Genomic DNA, 19,338 nt, shown 5'->3' with positions numbered 1-19,338 from the left:
GAGATGGCAGAAACCTGGTGACAGGAAAGACATTCATGGCAACATGACACATTTAAGGTATTTCACTGGCTAACATAAGGTTATAGCAGTAATTTGATCAGAATATTGCATACATCTGATAAATACCTTCATTGTCAAGTAATCTGAAAACAGTATTATGAATTTTTTTCAAGAAAATTCATGTGGACAGGAAATGTTCCTTTTTTTTAGAGTGACCCTACATAGCGACGTGCATGCACACTGTGTGTGTGTGTGTGTGTGTGTGTGTGTGTGTGTGTGTGTGTGTGTGTGTACTCGTCCGGACTGATACCGATTTAAAGTGCTAGCCCACTGAGATACCATGCCGCAGTTTAAACGAATACCCCACTCCGACACAGTATACTGACTCCGAGCCGACCAGCCCTTGTTTTAGCCCCTTAATGACGAGTGCCAGACTGGGTAACAAGTAACATCTTTCAACGGATGATGGAAGTGTGTTACGGCCGAGATGGAAGAGTATTGCGGGCGAGATAGAAGCGTATTGCGAGCGAGATGGAAGAGTATTGCGGGCGAGATGGAAGAGTGTTGCAGGCGAGATGGAAGAGTGTTGCGGGCCAAAAGGGAAGAGTGTTGCGGGCGAGATGGAAGAGTGTTACGAGCGAGATGGAAGAGTGTTACGGGCGAGAAGGAAGAGTGTTACGAGCGAGATGGAAGAGTGTTGCGGGCGAGATGGAAGAGTGTTACGGGCGAGATGGAAGAGTGTTGCGGGCGAGATGGAAGAGTGTTACGGGCGAGATGGAAGAGTGTTGCGGGCGAGATGGAAGAGCGTTGCGGGCGAGATGGAAGTGTATTGTGGGTAAGATGGAAGTGTATTGCGCGCGAGATGGAAGAGCGTTACGGGCGAGATGGAAGAGTGTTGCGGGCGAGATGGAAGTGTATTGCGGGCGAGATGGAAGAGTGTTGCGGGTGAGATGGAAGAGTGTTGCGGGCGAAATGGAAGAATGTTGCGGGCGAGATGGAAGAGTGTTACGGGCGAGATGGAAGAGTGTTGCGGGCGAGATGGAAGAGTGTTACGGGCGAGATGGAAGAGTGTTGCGGGTGAGATGGAAGTGTATTGCGTGCGAGATGGAAGAGTGTTACGGGCGAGATGGAAGAGTGTAACGGGCGAGATGGAAGAGTGTTACGGGCGAGATGGAAGAGCGTTGCGGGCGAGATGGAAGAGTATTGCGGGTGAGATGGAAGAGTGTTGCGGGCGAGATGGAAGAGTATTACGGGCGAGATGGAAGAGTGTTGGGGGCGAGATGGAAGTGTGTTGCGGGTGAGATGGAAGTGTATTGCGTTCGAGATGGAAGAGTGTTACGGGCGAGATGGAAGAGTGTTACGGGCGAGATGGAAGAGTGTTGCGGGCGAGATGGAAGAGTATTGCGGGTGAGATGGAAGAGTGTTGCGGGTGAGATGGAAGAATGGTGCCGGCGAGATGGAAGAGTGTTGTGGGCAAGATGGAAGAGTGTTGCGGGCGAGATGGAAGTGTATTGCGGGTAAGATTGAAGTGTGTTGCGGGTAAGATGGAAGTGTTTTGCGGGTAAGATGGAAGAGTGTTGGGGGCAAGATGAAAGAGTGTTGCGGGCGAGATGGACGAGTGTTGTGGGCAAGATGGGTGTTTGTTACGACATAAGGTAGACTGTTTGGACTATTTAATTTGTATGCAGTTGAGAGGTTCGTTGACTGAATGAAATATACTGATCAACAAAAGTTCCTGTGACATCAAATAAGATTTAATGCAAAGTTGTTTTTTACCAAATCTGAAACAATTTCGGTTTGCAATAGCTAAAAGACTCCCGTAAGTGTTCAAATGTTTAATTTGCCATACTGACTTCAGAAAATGCGTGATTTCATTAAAAAAAACATGAACATGCCAAAATGTCAATTTATAAATCAATAGCGTGTGAGTCCACCTCTGGTTGCGATGCAAGGAATACATCTTCGTTTCATGGAATGGACCAGGCGTCGCACAAAGTCCTGTGGAATATCTGTCCATATCTGCTGGAGCATGTTTCGAAGTTCCTGGAGTGTCTGTGGAACATGTGACGTCGAAGGCGCCGAACCATCTCATCCCACTTGTGCTCGATTGATGAAAGATCAGGGGAGCGAGCCAGCCAGGGGATGACATTCACATTGTTTTGTTGAAGAGAATCCTGAACAAGTCGAGCAATATGAGGCCGGGCGTTGTCACGTTGAAAGGTAATGCATGGGCCATGACGACGCCAAACAGTAGAACAACAGGGCAGATGATCTCGTCGCGGTAGCGCTGTCCATTGAGATTTCCCTCTACCACTATCAAACGGGTCCTCTATCTTGCTGTACTCCCACCCCATACCATAACGCTGCCGCCCCCGAACCGATCTTCTTCCATGACACAATGATTGACAAAACGTTCACCTCGACGTCGGTACACTCGAATCCGTCCATCGCTGTGGCTGAGGTGAAAACGAGACTCGTCAGTGATTAGGATTAGAACTTGTCCCCACTGCATGGCCGTCCAGCGAAGACGCTGTCTGCACTACTGTAGACGTGCTTGACGGTGGTTTCCTGTCAAAATGGGACGTCTGGCGGGTCTTCTGGCGACAATCCCTGCACATCTGAGGCGACGACGTACGGTTTGTGAAGATATTCGTCGAAGGCCAGGGATGCTTCTTGCAGTCACTGTTGCTGGCTGCAATCGTGTTCGTAGGTGTGTTATTCGAATCCAGTTGTCTTGTCGATTATTGGTTACGCGTGAATGCAGTGTCTGACTGCATTCTCCTGTTGCCAACGTTCCCATAAACACCAAATGGTGTTTCTGTGGACATTAAATTGTCTTGCAACATCACGTTGACTCGATCCTGCTTCAAGCATACCAATGGCTCGCAGGCGCTCATTTTCGGACAGGCGTGGCATTTTGTAATGTTGAATAATTGCGTAATTTTGTTTTTCTGAGTAGTTGTCAGCAGGATGCTAAACAATGCATATGGAATCCCGTTAACGCACGTTTTTGTACACCTATTCTTGGGTAGTGAAATGCATGGGGCTTGCATAAAAGTCAACTTTTGGATAAAATGCATGCTTTTCTGTGGCAGTTGCGTTTTTGTGACTTGATTCCATACATGTACTACAATGTTGAAAACCAAACTTGTTTGAAAAATAATAATATTGGTGTCACAGGAACTTTTGTTGGTGAGTATAGATTGCAATACAATTTAGAGTGATTTTCAACTATTTCAATAATTGCGACACTTCTAGCTGTGAGCTGATCACATTATAGCATTGTTTGCTGTTTGTACCACATCCGTTAAGAATGTGTTTGTACTGGAATTGTCCCATACGAATACATCTTCGTATGCCAATGTCAGGTGCGACACACTTAGATTAAAGTACCTTCAGGTCCATGCAAATACTTTCGCTTATATACACTTTCCAGTAACCGTATTCGTATTAGTGAAGAGATGCACTTCACTGGAGTTGGTTGGTTGGTTTGTTGTTTAACGCCGCAATCGGCAATATTCCAGATATATGATGGCGGTCTGTAAATAATCGAGTCTGGACCAGACAATCCAGTGATTGATATCATGAGCATAGATCCAAGTGTGTGTGTGTGTATGTGTGTGTCAGCCTGTCTGTCTGTGCTTGTCTGTGCTTGTCTGTGCTTGTACTAGTCCGGTACTGAGATATCAGGTCGCAGTTAAACATGAGTACCCTACTCATGCAGTCACAGTTCGAGCCGACGAGTCCTTGTTATTACAAGAAGTTCCATCTTTTAATGTCTTTTGGTATGACAGCCAGGAACAGGTACTTCATACTTGTACCCGGTAGGCCCCAGGACCAGGTGCTCCACGCTTGAACCATGGAGATACCAGGGCCAGGTGCTTCATACTTGTACCAGGGAGACCCCAGGACCAGGTGCTTTATACTTGTACCAGGGAGACCCCAGGACCAGGTGCTTTATACTTGTACCAGGGAGACCCCAGGACCAGGTGCTTCATACTTGTACCAGGGAGACACCAGGACCAGGTGCTTTATACTTGTACCAGGGAGACCCCAGGACCAGGTGCTTCATACTTGTACCAGGGAGACACCAGGACCAGGTGCTTCACACTTGTACCAGGGAGACACCAGGACCAGGTGCTTCATACTTGTACCAGGGAGACCACAGGATCAGGTGCTTCACACTTGTACCAGGGAGACCACAGAATCAGGTGCTTCACACTTGTACCAGGGAGACCACAGAATCAGGTGCTTCACACCTGTACTAGGGAGACACCAGGATCAGGTGCTTCACACTTGTACCAGGGAGACCACAGAATCAGGTGCTTCACACCTGTACTAGGGAGACACCAGGATCAGGTGCTTCACACTTGTACCAGGGAGATCCAAGGACCAGGTGCTTCATACTTGTACCAGGGAGACCCCAGGACCAGGTGCTTCATACTTGTACCAGGGAGACCACAGGATCAGGTGCTTCACACCTGTACTAGGGAGACACCAGGATCAGGTGCTTCACACTTGTACCAGGGAGACACCAGGATCAGGTGCTTCACACTTGTACCAGGGAGACCACAGGATCAGGTGCTTCACACCTGTACTAGGGAGACACCAGGATCAGGTGCTTCACCCTTGTACCAGGGAGACCCAAGGACCAGGTGCTTCACCCTTGTACCAGGGAGATACCAGGATCACGTGCTTCATACTTTACCTGGGAGACCCAAGGACCAGGTGTTTCACCCTTGTACCAGGGAGATATCAGGACCAGGTGCTCCACGCTTGTACCAGGGAGATACCAGGATCAGATGCTTCATACTTGCACAAGGGAGACCCCAGGATCAGGTGCTTCACACTTGTACCAGGGAGACCCAAGAACCAGGTGCTTCACACCTGTACCAGGGAGACCCCAGGACCAGGTGCTTCACACCTGTACCAGGGAGACACCAGGACCAGGTGCTTCACATCTGTACCAGGGAGACACCAGGATCAGGTGCTTCACACTTGTACCAGGGAGACCCAAGGACCAGGTGCTTCACACTTGTACCAGGGAGACCCAAGGATCAGATGCTTCACACTTGTACCAGGGAGACCCAAGGACCAGGTGCTTCACACTTGTACCAGGGAGACCCAAGGATCAGATGCTTCACACCTGTACCAGGGAGACACCAGGATCAGGTGTTTCACACCTGTACTAGGGAGACACCAGGATCAGGTGCTTCACACTTGTACCAGGGAGACCCAAGGACCAGGTGCTTCACAGTTGTACCAGGGAGACTCCAGGACCAGGTGCTCCACGCTTGTACCAGGGAGACTCCAGGACCAGGTGCTTAACACTTGTACAAGGGAGATACCAGGATCAGGTGCTTCATACTTGTACCAGGGAGACCCAAGGACCAGGTGCTTCACCCTTGTACCAGGGAGATCCCAGGACCAGGTGCTTCATACTTGTACAAGGGAGATACCAGGATCAGGTGCTTCATACTTGTACCAGGGAGACCCAAAGACCAGGTGCTTCACCCTTGTACCAGGGAGACCCCAGGACCAGGTGCTTCACACCTGTACTAGGGAGACACCAGGATCAGGTGCTTCATACTTGTACCAAGGAGACCACAGGATCAGGTGATTCACACCTGTACTAGGGAAACACCAGGATCAGGTGCTTCACACTTGTACCAAGGAGACCCCAGGATCAGGTGCTTCACACCTGTACTAGGGAGACACCAGGATCAGGTGCTTCACACTTGTACCAGGGAGACCCAAGGACCAGGTGCTTCACACCTGTACCAGGGAGACCCCAGGACCAGGTGCTTCACACCTGTACCAGGGAGACACCAGGACCAGGTGCTTCATACTTGTACCAGGGAGACCCAAGGATCAGGTGCTTCACACCTGTACCAGGGAGACACCAGGATCAGGTGCTTCACACCTGTACCAGGGAGACCCAAGGACCAGGTGCTTCACACCTGTACCAGGGAGATACCAGGACCAGGTGCTTCACACCTGTACCAGGGAGACAGCAGGATCAGGTGCTTCACCTTTGAACAAGGTCTTGTGAAGATAATGCCAAAACCGCTTTCTTTTCCCACCACCCTGAATAGAGTACCAACATATTTTGATAGGAAGCTTCGATTTTTTGGACAAAAATAATTTGTTTATTCACTGAAAATACAGGACGGATATAGATAACACAGCCTGACAGATTACACACAAAAGGTAATTGTAGATAGTAGCTCAGCTCCTTTCAGAGAAAATAATTGTATGCCATGAACATCTTCAAGCAGTGGCCAAAAATACTTTCTGTTACAAAAATCCCAGTGTTTTTTTTCATTGTCAAGAATATGGAAACTCTAAACTAACACATTTGAATTTAATTACAGATCCATCAGAAGCACCACCATTTTAGGAGATAAGCAATAAAATACAATGAGGACAATGCTCTCAATGACCTTCAGGATCAGCTCTACAAACTGGACACTGATGATATAACCTTCAGGATCAGCTCTACACACTGGACACTGATGACATCACCTTCAGGATCAGCTCTACAAACTGGACACTGATGACATCACCTTCAGGATCAGCTCTACAAACTGGACACTGATGACATCACCCTCAGGATCAGCTCTACAAACTGGACACTGATGACATCACCTTCAGGATCAGCTCTGCACACTGGACACTGATAACATCACCCTCAGGATCAGCTCTACAAACTGGACACTGATGACATCACCTTCAGGATCAGCTCTACAAACTGGACACTGATGACATCACCTTCAGGATCAGCTCTTCACACTGGACACTGATGACATCACCTTCAGGATCAGCTCTTCACACTGGACACTGATAACATCACCCACAGGATCAGCTCTTCACACTGGACACTGATGACATCACCTTCAGGATCAGCTCTGCACACTGGACACTGATAACATCACCCTCAGGATCAGCTCTACAAACTGGACACTGATGACATCACCTTCAGGATCAGCTCTACAAACTGGACACTGATGACATCACCTTCAGGATCAGCTCTTCACACTGGACACTGATGACATCACCTTCAGGATCAGCTCTTCACACTGGACACTGATAACATCACCCACAGGATCAGCTCTACAAACTGGACACTGATGACATCACCTTCAGGATCAGCTCTACAAACTGGACACTGATGACATCACCTTCAGGATCAGCTCTATACACAGCAAACTGATGACCTCATCCTCAGGATAAGCTCTACAAACTGGACACTGATGACATCACCCTCAGGATTAGCTCTAGAAACTGGACACTGATGACATCACCTTCAGGATCAGCTCTATACACTGCAAACTGATGACATCACCTTCAGGATAAGCTCTACAAACTGGACACTGATGACATCACCCTCAGGATTAGCTCTACAAACTGGACACTGATGACATCACCTTCAGGATCAGCTCTACAAACTGGACACTTACGACATCACCCTCAGGATCACCTTCAGCAAGAGAGCAAAGCAGGCAAACAAAAACATCAATGGAGCAAGTAGGTATGACTTCACTGTGTCCTTGTTTACGCCAACAGATCTTGGCTGACCATGGATGACCATCATGTAATGGTCAAACTGTTTGGCTGCCAGGCTGTCTTCAGTGAACGGGTACGGAGCCCCGAGCTGGTGTGCAGCTGCCAGACCAGAAATGACAGCAACCTCGTGAGTGTTGATGAGGGTGTATGACCCACAGTACCATGTGTGCTTCTTGCCTTGGAGGTAGCGCATGAAAGGCACAGTAAATGCAAAGTGTTTCCAGGAGTGAGAAAACTGCCTCCACCAACGTTTCAAGAGGATCTTGTCTTCCTTGATTTCATCTCTGGTCCATGCCCCCTGTATTTGGTCGTCCAGGAAGATGGTTTGAAAGATGTTCCTACCCGAAGACTTGAGCTGGGGTTGGTAGTTGGTCAGGTTGAAAGACATCTCTAGTTTGGAGCTGTCATTGTCATCCGTTCGGACAAAATATTGATCAGTGTCTACATGGAGCTCATAGAACTTGTCCATGTATTCTCTGTCTTCATGAGTTACTATCAGGTCATTGTAATACTTGACATTCCCCAAGGCTCTGGTTTCAAAGAGGGTTGGTTCATCAAGAACCTTCAAGACAGTTTCTGCATCACAGGCAAAGATTATGTCATCAAAGACTTGTTCATGATTGTTGGAGTCTGTCACATAGACATGCTTTCTCGTCCTACGGACTGAGGTCACAGGACGGTTAGCATGGTAAATGATACCTGATTTCGCTATTATTGTTTTATACATGGACTCAAGATTAGGGAATGCAAACATTTCTGGTGTTTGACTTAAAAGGTGCTCAGAGTCATAGTCAAACAACCTGAGATCATCATCAAGGAAGACACGAGCCACGATGGCGGCCGACACATTTGGTGTCTGGTTGCCTGTCCCGAAGAATAAGGCTGTGAGAGGATATACCATCTCATTACAAAACAAATCAGAGAACCCATACCACTTCAAAACTCTGGAAATTGGGATAAAGATGTAGAAGGCCTCAAATCTGTTGACAGTTTTCAAAACTGATCCAAATTTTTTTATATCCTCTTTAAGATATTCTGTCAGTTCAGTCTTCGTGTAGTTGGTCCAGGCTGTTTTCCCCTTGCCAAAAGAGATCTTCATGTGGACAGGGGTTGTCTCAAAACCAAATCTGTTCATTAAGTTGAGGGTGTTTCTGTAAGTGGGTGTCCCACCTTGAACACCATCATTTACAAAGAGGTTGCCTTTCACAAGGTTGGTTGTGGCAACACCCCCTGGAACCCTGGACTTTTCCCATACCTCCACATCAAATCTGTCTGGATATCTGCCAAGACTGTATGCCGCAGCAGTCCCTGCAGCCCCCGCACCAACGATCAGCACGCGCTTCTTCACTTCCGACATACCTCCAATGTCTGTGTGGACTTTCCCAACCGGAAACTGAAACATGGATTTAGACTCAGGATTTGATTACAACAAGCAACATATTAAAACATTTTTGTTATTAGTTGGTTTACAGATTTTGTTTTGTCTTGTGTGTAAACATGGTCAGTAGGTATTAAAAAAACAACTTTATGTCATGATGGCCAAAATCCTGAACAATTATTTAAACATGCTGTAGTGGTGAGTTAAATATCTTGTGTCGGGATATCCATGAAAAAAAGCTGGTGATATATGTTATTGTTAAATGAGATTTTCAGAAAGACTCTCAATCTATAAAATTTATTTTTCTAATTTCCTGATGTTTGGATTAGTTTATTTTGTATGTGAAGTCATGAGTCAAAAACAAATGTTGTGTCTACCATTAAATCGAATACACAAGCAGAAAAGCTGCGATTACCCAATTCACTTCTGAACTCCTTGCATACCAGTACCCATAAAAAAAAATAAAAAACAATAGTATAACACTGAGTAATTGTTGGTGCCTGTATTTCTTGACAGATCCTTATTTGCTGAATGCATCCAAGCACACATATACACGTACCTACTTCAGTTAATAATGCACAAAACCAGTCTTGCTTCTTGTAACCCAGGGGTGTCCAATTACTATGCCCGACTTGCAAGAACCATAAAAATAGTATCAGTCAAGTGGGAAATTATGATTCAGTTGTCCTTGGGCAAGACTGGCCTACAGCACAAGGACATGCACTCACCACTGGCCTACAGCACAAGGACATGCACTCACCACTGGCCTACAGCACAAGGACATGCACTCATCACTGGCCTATAGCACAAGGACATGCACTCACCAATGGCCTACAGCAAAAGGACATGAACTCACCATTGGCCTACAGCACAAGGACATGCACTCACCACTGGCCTATACCACAAGGACATGAACTCACCATTGGCCTACAGCACAAGGACATGCACTCATCTCTGGCCTATACCACAAGGGCATGCACTCATCACTGGCCTACAGCACAAGGACATGCACTCATCACTGACCTACACCACAAGGACATGCACTCATCACTGGCCTACACCTCAAGGACATGCACTCATCACTGGCCTACAGCACAAGGACATGCATTCATCACTGACCTACACCACAAGGACATGCATTCATCACTGACCTACACCACAAGGACATGCACTCATCACTGACCTACACCACAAGGACATGCACTCATCACTGACCTACACCACAAGGACATGCACTCATCACTGACCTACAGCAGAAGGACATGCACTCATCACTGGCCTACAGCACAAGGACATGCATTCATCACTGACCTACACCACAAGGACATGCACTCATCACTGGCCTACAGCACAAGGACATGCATTCATCACTGACCTACACCACAAGGACATGCACTCATCACTGGCCTACAGCACAAGGACATGCACTCATCATTGGCCTACACCACAAGTACATGCACTCATCAATGACCTATACCACAAGGACATGCACTCATCACTGGCCTACAGCACAAGGACATGCACTCATCATTGACCAACACCAAAAGGACATGCAGTCACCACTGGCCTACACCACAAGGACATACACTCATCACTGACCTACAGCACAAGGACATGCACTCACCACTGGCCTACAGCACAAGGACATGCACTCATCTCTGGCCTATACCACAAGGACATACACTCATCACTGACCTACAGCACAAGGACATGCACTCATCTCTGGCCTATACCACAAGGACATACACTCATCACTGACCTACACCACAAGGACATGCACTCACCACTGGGCTACAGCACAAGGACGTGCACTCATCACTGACCTACACCACAAGGACATGCACTCATCACTGGCGTATACCACAATGAGTGAGTGAGTATTGTTTTACGCCGCTTTTAGCAATATTCCAGCAATATCACGGCGGGGGACACCAGAAATGGGCTTCACACATTGTACCCATGTCGGGAATCGAACCCGGGTCTTCGGCGTGAAAAGCGAACGCTTTAACCACTAGGCTACCCGACCACCCCTGCGTATACCACAAGGACATGCACTCATCACTGGCCTACACCAAAAAGACATGCACTCATCACTGACCTACACCACAAGGACATGCACTCATCACTGACCTACACCACAAGGACTTGCACTCATCACTGACCTACACTACAAGGACGTGCACTCATCACTGACCTACACCACAAGGACGTGCACTCATCACTGACCTACACCACAAGGACATGCATTCATCACTGACCTACACCACAAGGACATGCACTCATCACTGACCAACACAAGGACTTGCACTCATCACTGACCTACACCACAAGGACATGCACTAACCACTGACCTACACCACAAGGATATGCACTCATCACTGACCTACACCACAAGGACATTCAAGGACATTTCACTTCTTTTCGTATGATGCCATCCTTATCAGACTTACAGGGCATCTCATCTGGATAAGCCTTGTAGTAAGTGAGTAATAGAGTATGGTTTTACGTCGCTTTTAGCAATATTCCAGCAATATCGCGGCGGGGGACACCAGAAATGGACTTCACACATTGTACCCATGTCGGGAATCGAACCCGGGTCTTCGGCGTGACGAGCGAACGCTTTAACCACTACGCTACCCGACCGCCCTGATAAGCCTTGTAACCATGGTAACAAGGAACATGTATTTCTAAATCAGGTGCTATTGATGTTGAGTATCACTGGAGGTCTTTCACAACATGCTCAAATATGGGTCGCCATGATAATTTCAACCTTTCTTTCTCTAAAATCAATAATTACTTCAGCTGTGGAAAAAAATACACATTAAATAAAAATGTAGAAGAGTCAATGCCAAGTTATTTACATTATGTTTAATTCATAAGATACTGCTTCCATTGCTCGTCTTTCAAAATGTCTAAAGTTCCTTCTTTAGAAGGATTGGGGGCGGTTAGATAGCCAAGTGGTTAAAGCATCCGCTCGTCACGCCGAAGACCCGAGGTTAGATTCTGGCATGTGAACAATGTGTTAAGTGCATTTCTGGTGTCCCCGCCGTGATATTGCTGGGATATTGCTATAAGTGGCATAAAATCAAACACACTCACTAATTTGAGTGAGTGTAGTTTTATGCCACTTTGTTCTAGCCAAATCACAGCAGCAGGCTTCAAAAGGAGTTGTAAACAATAAAACAGCAAATATAAATTATAATCAACAAAAATTAAGTTACTCAGATTTCATATAATCTGTATTTCATCTGCAGAAACTACAATAATCAATATTTCCTAATACCTAAACATGAGACGATCACATCAAGAAGGTGTAGCTTGCTGCACCCACCACCTTGCTGTCAATACAACCAACTACTGTTGCACTGATTATTGTTGGTATTTGGGCTGGGACGGGTAACTCGGGTACTTGGGTTGGTTGGGTACTGAGTAGGATATTGGTATCCACAGGATTACCCGGACCCGTGGTTAGTCACGTGATATATTGTTTAATGATTAAAAAATATCTAGAACTCTATGGTTTATCTCTATTTATACAAGCATAATTTTTATTTGACCCTGTACATATTTTCCATAAATAAACAAGAACTCATGCAACAGGATCAGTTAGCACGAGTAACGTGTGACACTAAAATTTTAATGTATCCACATAAATCACGGCCATGACTGTCATGACTCAATAAACGAGTCTGGATCCAAAAAAACATTGACTGAAATCATGAGCAACAATTCCTGCACTGTTTCACTCAGAGAGCTAATTTTGAAGTCACGGAGCCTGACCATCCACCAGTTTATAAGGAAATCTCAACAATGTATTGTGTCATAAATGATCTCTGGAGACAAGTAGAGATGTAGTGCTGCACTCACCCTCGTCATATTCCTTCACGTTAACTCATGTCAATACACAATAATCACGTGACTGAATGAAAAAATATTTTGTTTACATTCGATCCCTTGTAAACCTACAGCAGAATAAAGTGTGAATTGATCATTAAACAGAAACAAATGTAAAAGAAACATAAATGGGTCCTTACTGGAAGTTCGTATTGATCACCTTGCCTTGTTTAGACCAAATGACTGTGGTGACAATTTCCAAAGCCCCAGGTTACTAAATCCCGTGGAAGCCAGATTACATAGGATGAAAACACACGGAATTAGGACGTCTCAAAACCACGCTACTGTATTTACCATATTTCTTAATAACATGCACTCTTTAATATATTATTATTGACTTTACTGAAGAAATACCGGGTATAAAACATGTAATGCACACAATAATTTTTGTGTCGATATCTTTGAATTCCTCAACAGAGAGACAGGCCAACAAATGGCATTATGAGACGCCCCCTTCGCGTATGACGGGAGTGAACAGTGACCATGGGCGGCCACTGAAACCTTTCATACCCAGCGGTTGTTTGTTTGGAGACGGCTTGTTACACAATCGGATTTTCGTTCATAATCTCCGCTCCACTCACACCTCAAGCTCCACCCGTTCACGGAACTTTCTTCGACTGGTTCCCGTTCGTTTCTGCTTGGTAGCGACACCAGGCGGAGGACCCGGGAACCAGTCTAGGAGCCTTGCGTCTTGCGCTGGGAAGCTGACAGCTAAGAAGGGCCGTAACTCTACAGGCATACGGACTTCGCGGTTTTGACCATTTTCTAATGCGAAAATACAAGTCATATTAAGAGCAATGTATGTCTGCAACAATTTACATACAAAAACAGGTATGTATTTTGTCCCAGTTTTCCTCTTTAGTGCCACGGTTGCAATATGTTGCCCATATAACCATGACAGTTAGTTATTTTAGCCGGTTACTGCTGACGGAAGTCACAAATTGGACTAGATTCTAGATCTAAATAGTTTATTGTCCATATATGATTTTTCTTAAGCAGATTTATGATAAAATGTATTAAATGTTTTTTACATTTGCTTTGATTAATTATTAAATTGTTTTGTTATTTGAGGCCCGTTGGCATCGGCGGGGTGCCTTCTTATGTGAGTATAGGATATGAGCTATTATACACCCCCAAAACACAGTGTAAAATACACTGTAATAAAATTGAAGTGTAACATTTGAATTATCCCACGCACACCCCTCACCAATCAAATTCCTTTCTGTGGCCAATATTCAGTAACATATTTGCGTGTTAGGTCATATAGAACAGAGGGGGCTTACAGTGTATCACAAACTTCAACAATGAGTCATTGTATCAAGCCCTTATGTGAACAAACCAAGAACACCAGCCTGACTAGCTTTCCATTAAAGACTTGCTATTAAAGAGTAATTATGAACATTTCAATGAAGTTGAGTATATATACAATGTTATCAAGTACTTGTTACGTTCAGTTCTGACACTTGTTGATTAATTGTTAAATGATTACAAATAACATCAAAAAGGTTATTATTCATTTTACAGTTGGAAGTGATAACACCGCATATGGACCTTCACGGGATACAAGAACTATATCTGAGAATAATGCAGTTCTGAATCTGTCAACTACATGAAAAGCACGATATTATGCCTCTTCACTTTTAACCATCTGAGATATCTGTTTCTCTACAGTCACACACGTCGAAAAGAGTAACTTTTTAATCTGAAACAGCATGGTTCAGGAAATTAGGACATTCAAAGTTTTCTTATTCGAACTGAATGTCAGATAATTTTCAAAAGGAAAGGTTAACATGTAAAATTTGATCTGAATCATGTGGCATTTTTCACTGAAGGCCATGTCATCGCAACAACGATACTGAAAATATGATAAAGTGCTACTGTTATGTGAACATTGTCCTCTACATCATCACAGCCTCTCAGGTAAGCTATCTTCATTTAACCCTGGATACTAATTATCCACCCTTAAAGATTCGGGTTAGAATTGGTCTCCAAGGAACCAGGAACTCGTTATTGGAGTTATCTGGAGTGACAGCAGAATCTAAAAAATGACTTCAGATAATTTCTTCAAATGGTAAATATTTATTATGAATATGTTTTTCATTTTATAATATACTTGTCATCTAAAGCTAGTCCATTATTAGCTGGTGAATTTTAAACTATACATCACTATATTAATATAATAGGCACATTTTCATGTATATTGCCTGTGCCTGATGACATTATGAATACTGGTCATGCAGATTGAAAATGAATAAAGTGAACATTTCAAGTTAATATTTATCATGAATGCAAAAGTAATAAATCTATTTGAGAATAATAAGTACCGTATTCGACGTAATAAGCCCCCCGCTCTAATAAGCGCCCACGGCGATATTTATTAATATATTGGCTTGTGAACAATCCCAATTAGCACCCCTTCCAATTGATCAATGTGCACAAGACTTATTTATTTGTGTATAATACACACTCGTGTGTTATATGCACCCTTAATTATGGGCAATTAAATTCTGGAAAAATATATCTGTCGTATATAAACATTTCAGGCTGTCAGCATAAACCACGAAATTTATCTTTCAACTGTTTTTTCCTCACCAAAATACCATTCTAATAGAGCCCCCTATTTCTAATTTTGAGAGCGACCTGGGCGCTTATTACGTTGAATACGGTAAATTACAACATTACATGATAATATGAATATCACAAACACACCCAAATATCATGATTTGCCATTATAATATATGAAATTCTGAATTTTTACCAATGGCAGTTATATTGCGATGTTACAAGAATTCAATTTTCAGTTATGTAAAGTTCTTGAAACATTCTTATAGGTTACATGAAAAGTATGTTGAAGACAGCAAAAGTACTATACCAGTTGAAGAGATTTTCCAGAAATTTTGTGACAACTTTGGTCACAGATCAAAAGTGTTTGTCAGAAAATATTAAAAAAATGCTTTTCCAAAATATCACCACAACCAGGCTCCAAAAACCTGGTGATTGGATTAAAAACATCACGGTTTACCGTGGCATCAATGTGAGATCAGAACAGACACAAAACATTGAATTTGCTGCAATATCTGATAACATTCCAAAAGACTATTTTGTACTGTAGCAAACTAAAGACTCTATAACTGTTGGAAGGCAGACAGGATTATCCTGTAATGGGAACATGATATATTTACAAGTGAGATTTTCTACTGATGGGCATGTACATCTTTCCGTCAGTGGTACAGTAATAAATGACACTTTTGGTATTCAGTATATACATTTCGACTAAAAAAAACATAACGCATTCTTTTCGACACTGAATATGACAAGATACTGTCAGGGCATATCTCCTAACAGAATATCAGATGAGAAAGAAAATCTTGTTCTTCAGCAAAATTTTTAGAAGGAACCCATTGCATACTCTGCTAACTGTTTGAAAGTATTATCTTTGAATTGTTTTAAGTCAACAGTAACATGTCAGAACTGTAGATTTCATTTCTCCTCAGTCTCTCCGTAATTTCCTTGAACCGTTTTTCCTGTGCCAGCCTCGCCAGATTAGAGTGTTGTGTCCATCTTTGATCAAATTCCATGCAAACACTTGTTCTTCAGTCAAAGCTATCATTTTGAACCCACGTTGGTTGCACATGTGTTGTTGTTTTCACGCTGACTTGATATAAGTAGGTCAGCCAATCAGGTGGCTCGCTCGATTCTGACCGCGTTTGAAATTTACTTCCGCTCGGGGTTGGTAACATATTCCCAGGTTACGAAATAAACTGTCGATATTTCGGTAAGTAAGGGACATTGTTCGAATGTAGATGTGTTGTACATGTGTAGAAATGTATTATCGATCAATCTACGGCCAGAAATGCGCGTGTCAATAAGCTTATAATAAAACAATCGCCGTGGATATCGAATGTAAACAAACCGGCAAGATGGCGAGTGACGCTCCTTTTCTCTACTTACATATAGGGGGTATATATTTTTATTTACTGACCAATAACGAGTTCCTGTGCCAGGAACTCATACTCGTAAGAGGCGACTAACGGTACACGGGTGATCAGGCTCACTGACTTAGTTGATGCATGTCATTGTATCCCAGTTCCGTATATCGATGCTCATGATGTCAATCACTGGATTGTCAGCCCCATGTTCAATTTGTGGCAGACCTCTGTCAAATAGCTTGAATATTACTGAGTGTTCCGTTTAAACAAACCAATTACCCCCCATCACAAGTGGGGCAGGGGATATAGGTTTGGACTCATAGGTCCATCTGATTTCAATGGGGACAACTATTTTCAGTAATTGCTGTATATCTTTGTTGGACATGGGGCACTGTACCCCCAAATGGGACTAATTTTGTCAGAAAAAAATGGGTACCAGGATGCCATTTTGCATATATCATTAAGAGATACGTATGTAGAACAAGTTTGAAAGCCAGCATAAAACATTATTGTTGACATAGTGAGAATTTTGTGCTCAGAAACCACTACTTGTGAATGCAAGGATGACATTTTGCATATAAGATATGGGATACACGTGTAGAACAAGTTCAAAACTCAGCATCAAGAATTGATATTTTACAATGTTATGGTCCTTGTTAGAGCTTTTGAACAACTACAGATGACATTTGAATACATCATAAGTGAAAATATTTTCAAGCTTGAATCCACAATCTTTAATTAATATTTTACAGAGCTATGGCCGTTGTTTTTTGTTTTTGTGATTGCTCAAATGGGGGTAGAGTTTGTTTTAAGAAAATATCTCAGGAACGTTTTATTATACCTTCATGATATTGGCCATGTTATGTAAGTCTAATGTCTTTTAGTTTCTTTGAGTGTCCAATTGTGACTATTCATGAGGTTAACACTGTTTCTGAATCCCCTAACCTTCAAATAAATATTCAGTTAGATTATGTAGAATAAGCCATGTAACATTCTATTGTTTCAGACAGCATGTCGAGCATGTCCACCACACACATACCTACAGAAGAACAACAAGTGCTGTCGCGAAGTCTACTGCCAGGATGGTAAGGAATGTTCTAACTTAATCCTCCGTCAAAACCACGAGTCTATGTTCCAGGAGTCATGCAAATATGGTCATTAATCTGGGTCATTATGTTTAAGCCTTTAGCTCACCTGACTGAAAGTCATGTGAGCTTATGTCATGGCCTGTTGTCAATCTTGGTCACCATATCGTCCATATTGAAAATGTATTTATGGCCATCACACGGTCATCTTTGTTCAGAACATTTGTAGTTAGTAGTGAAGGTGAACATTTGTAGTTAGTAGTGAAGCTGAACATTTGTAGGTAGTAGTGAAGGTGAACATTTGTAGTTAGTAGTGAAGGTGAACATTTGTAGTTAGTAGTGAAGGTGAACATTTGTAGTTAGTAGTGAAGGTGAACATTTGTAGTTAGTAGTGAAGCTGAACATTTGTAGTTAGTAGTGAAGGTGAACATTTGTAGTTAGTAGTGAAGCTGAACATTTGTAGTTAGTAGTGAAGCTGAACATTTGTAGTTAGTAGTGAAGGTGAACATTTGTAGTCAGTAGTGAAGCTGAACATTTGTAGTTAGTAGTGAAGCTGAACATTTGTAGTCAGTAGTGAAGCTGAACATTTGTAGTTAGTAGTGAAGGTGAACATTTGTAGTTAGTAGTGAAGGTGAACATTTGTAGTCAGTAGTGAAGGTGAACATTTGTAGTTAGTAGTGAAGGTGAACATTTGTAGTTAGTAGTGAAGGTGAACATTTGTAGTTAGTAGTGAAGCTGAACATTTGTAGTTAGTATTGAAGGTGAACATTTGTAGTCAGTAGTGAAGGTGAACATTTGTAGTCAGTAGTGAAGGTGAACATTTTTAGTCAGTAGTGAAGGAGAACAGTTTTAGTTAGTAGTGAAGCTGAACATTTGTAGTCAGTAGTGAAGGTGAACATTTGTAGTTAGTAGTGAAGGTGAACATTTGTAGTTAGTAGTGAAGGTGAACATTTGTAGTTAGTAGTGAAGCTGAACATTTGTAGTTAGTAGTGAAGGTGAACATTTGTAGTCAGTAGTGAAGGTGAACATTTGTAGTCAGTAGTGAAGGTGAACATTTTTAGTCAGTAGTGAAGGAGAACAGTTTTAGTTAGTAGAGAAGGTGAACATTTGTAGTCAGTAGTGAAGGTGAACATTTGTAGTTAGTAGTGAAGGTGAACATTTGTAGTTAGCAGTGAAGGTGAACATTTGTAGTTAGTAGTGAAGCTGAACATTTGTAGTCTGTAGTGAAGCTGAACATTTGTAGTTAGTAGTGAAGCTGAACATTTGTAGTTAGTAGTGAAGCTGAACATTTGTAGTCAGTAGTGAAGGTGAACATTTGTAGTTAGTAGTGAAGCTGAACATTTGTAGGTAGTAGTGAAGCTGAACATTTGTACAGACGTGCCCCGCTTATACGGACTTCAGATATCCGGAAACCTCTGTTCCCGGACGATTTTCATTCAAAACGAAATAATTACTATATAAATTTACCGTATATACGGAAATTCAG

General features: G+C 43.2%; 3 protein-coding genes across 5 annotated transcripts in view; 2 read left to right on the top strand and 1 right to left on the bottom strand.

The window, feature by feature from the left end:
- Window positions 1-1,170: 1,170 nt before the first annotated feature.
- On the top strand, window positions 1,171-6,052 carry LOC139471067 (putative protein FAM47C). Its single transcript, XM_071253369.1, has 3 exons — window positions 1,171-1,517; window positions 3,936-5,320; window positions 5,748-6,052. Exons 1-3 carry the CDS (start codon window positions 1,171-1,173, stop codon window positions 6,050-6,052), a joined length of 2,037 nt encoding a protein of 678 aa, XP_071109470.1.
- A 378-nt stretch (window positions 6,053-6,430) lies between these two features.
- Window positions 6,431-13,470, bottom strand: LOC139470775 (uncharacterized). 2 transcript variants are annotated; one of them, XM_071253065.1, is made up of 2 exons: window positions 12,979-13,470; window positions 6,431-8,959 (listed from the first exon to the last, which is right to left on the bottom strand). In XM_071253065.1, the coding sequence occupies exon 2, from the start codon at window positions 8,921-8,923 to the stop codon at window positions 7,457-7,459; it is 1,467 nt and encodes a 488-aa protein (XP_071109166.1). In that variant the 5' UTR covers window positions 8,924-8,959; window positions 12,979-13,470; the 3' UTR covers window positions 6,431-7,456. The 2 variants fall into 2 exon arrangements, with proteins under 2 accessions (XP_071109166.1, XP_071109165.1); XM_071253064.1 differs by having other exon boundaries at window positions 13,349-13,470.
- A 97-nt stretch (window positions 13,471-13,567) lies between these two features.
- LOC139470762 (uncharacterized) overlaps window positions 13,568-19,338 on the top strand; it is a 40,707-nt gene continuing 34,936 nt past the window's right edge. For both annotated transcript variants that reach the window (XM_071253050.1, XM_071253049.1), the window contains exons 1-3: window positions 13,568-13,669; window positions 14,363-14,758; window positions 17,774-17,852. In XM_071253050.1, coding sequence (XP_071109151.1) covers window positions 14,702-14,758; window positions 17,774-17,852 — 136 coding nt within the window. In that variant the 5' untranslated portion in view covers window positions 13,568-13,669; window positions 14,363-14,701. The remainder of the gene's footprint in view (window positions 13,670-14,362; window positions 14,759-17,773; window positions 17,853-19,338) is intronic.

Source organism: Haliotis cracherodii, unplaced genomic scaffold (genome assembly GCF_022045235.1).
Source record: "Haliotis cracherodii isolate W230 unplaced genomic scaffold, xgHalCrac1.p SCAF_21, whole genome shotgun sequence".
NCBI lineage: Eukaryota > Metazoa > Mollusca > Gastropoda > Lepetellida > Haliotidae > Haliotis > Haliotis cracherodii.
Note: the sequence above shows the minus strand (reverse complement) of the source record. Positions and strands in the feature narration are given on the sequence as shown.

Bases quoted from the DNA above. Each gene is read 5' to 3' on its own strand.
- LOC139471067 (XM_071253369.1), top strand. From the start codon at position 1,171: ATGGAAGAGCGTTGCGGGCGAGATGGAAGAGTATTGCGGGTGAGATGG. The intron at 1,518-3,935 runs GTAAGATTGAAG...TACTTGTACCAG, and splicing joins GAGATGGAAGTGTATTGCGG to GGAGACCCCAGGACCAGGTG. The intron at 5,321-5,747 runs GTGCTTAACACT...CACTTGTACCAG, and splicing joins CAGGGAGACTCCAGGACCAG to GGAGACCCAAGGACCAGGTG.
- LOC139470775 (XM_071253065.1), bottom strand. From the start codon at position 8,923: ATGTCGGAAGTGAAGAAGCGCGTGCTGATCGTTGGTGCGGGGGCTGCA.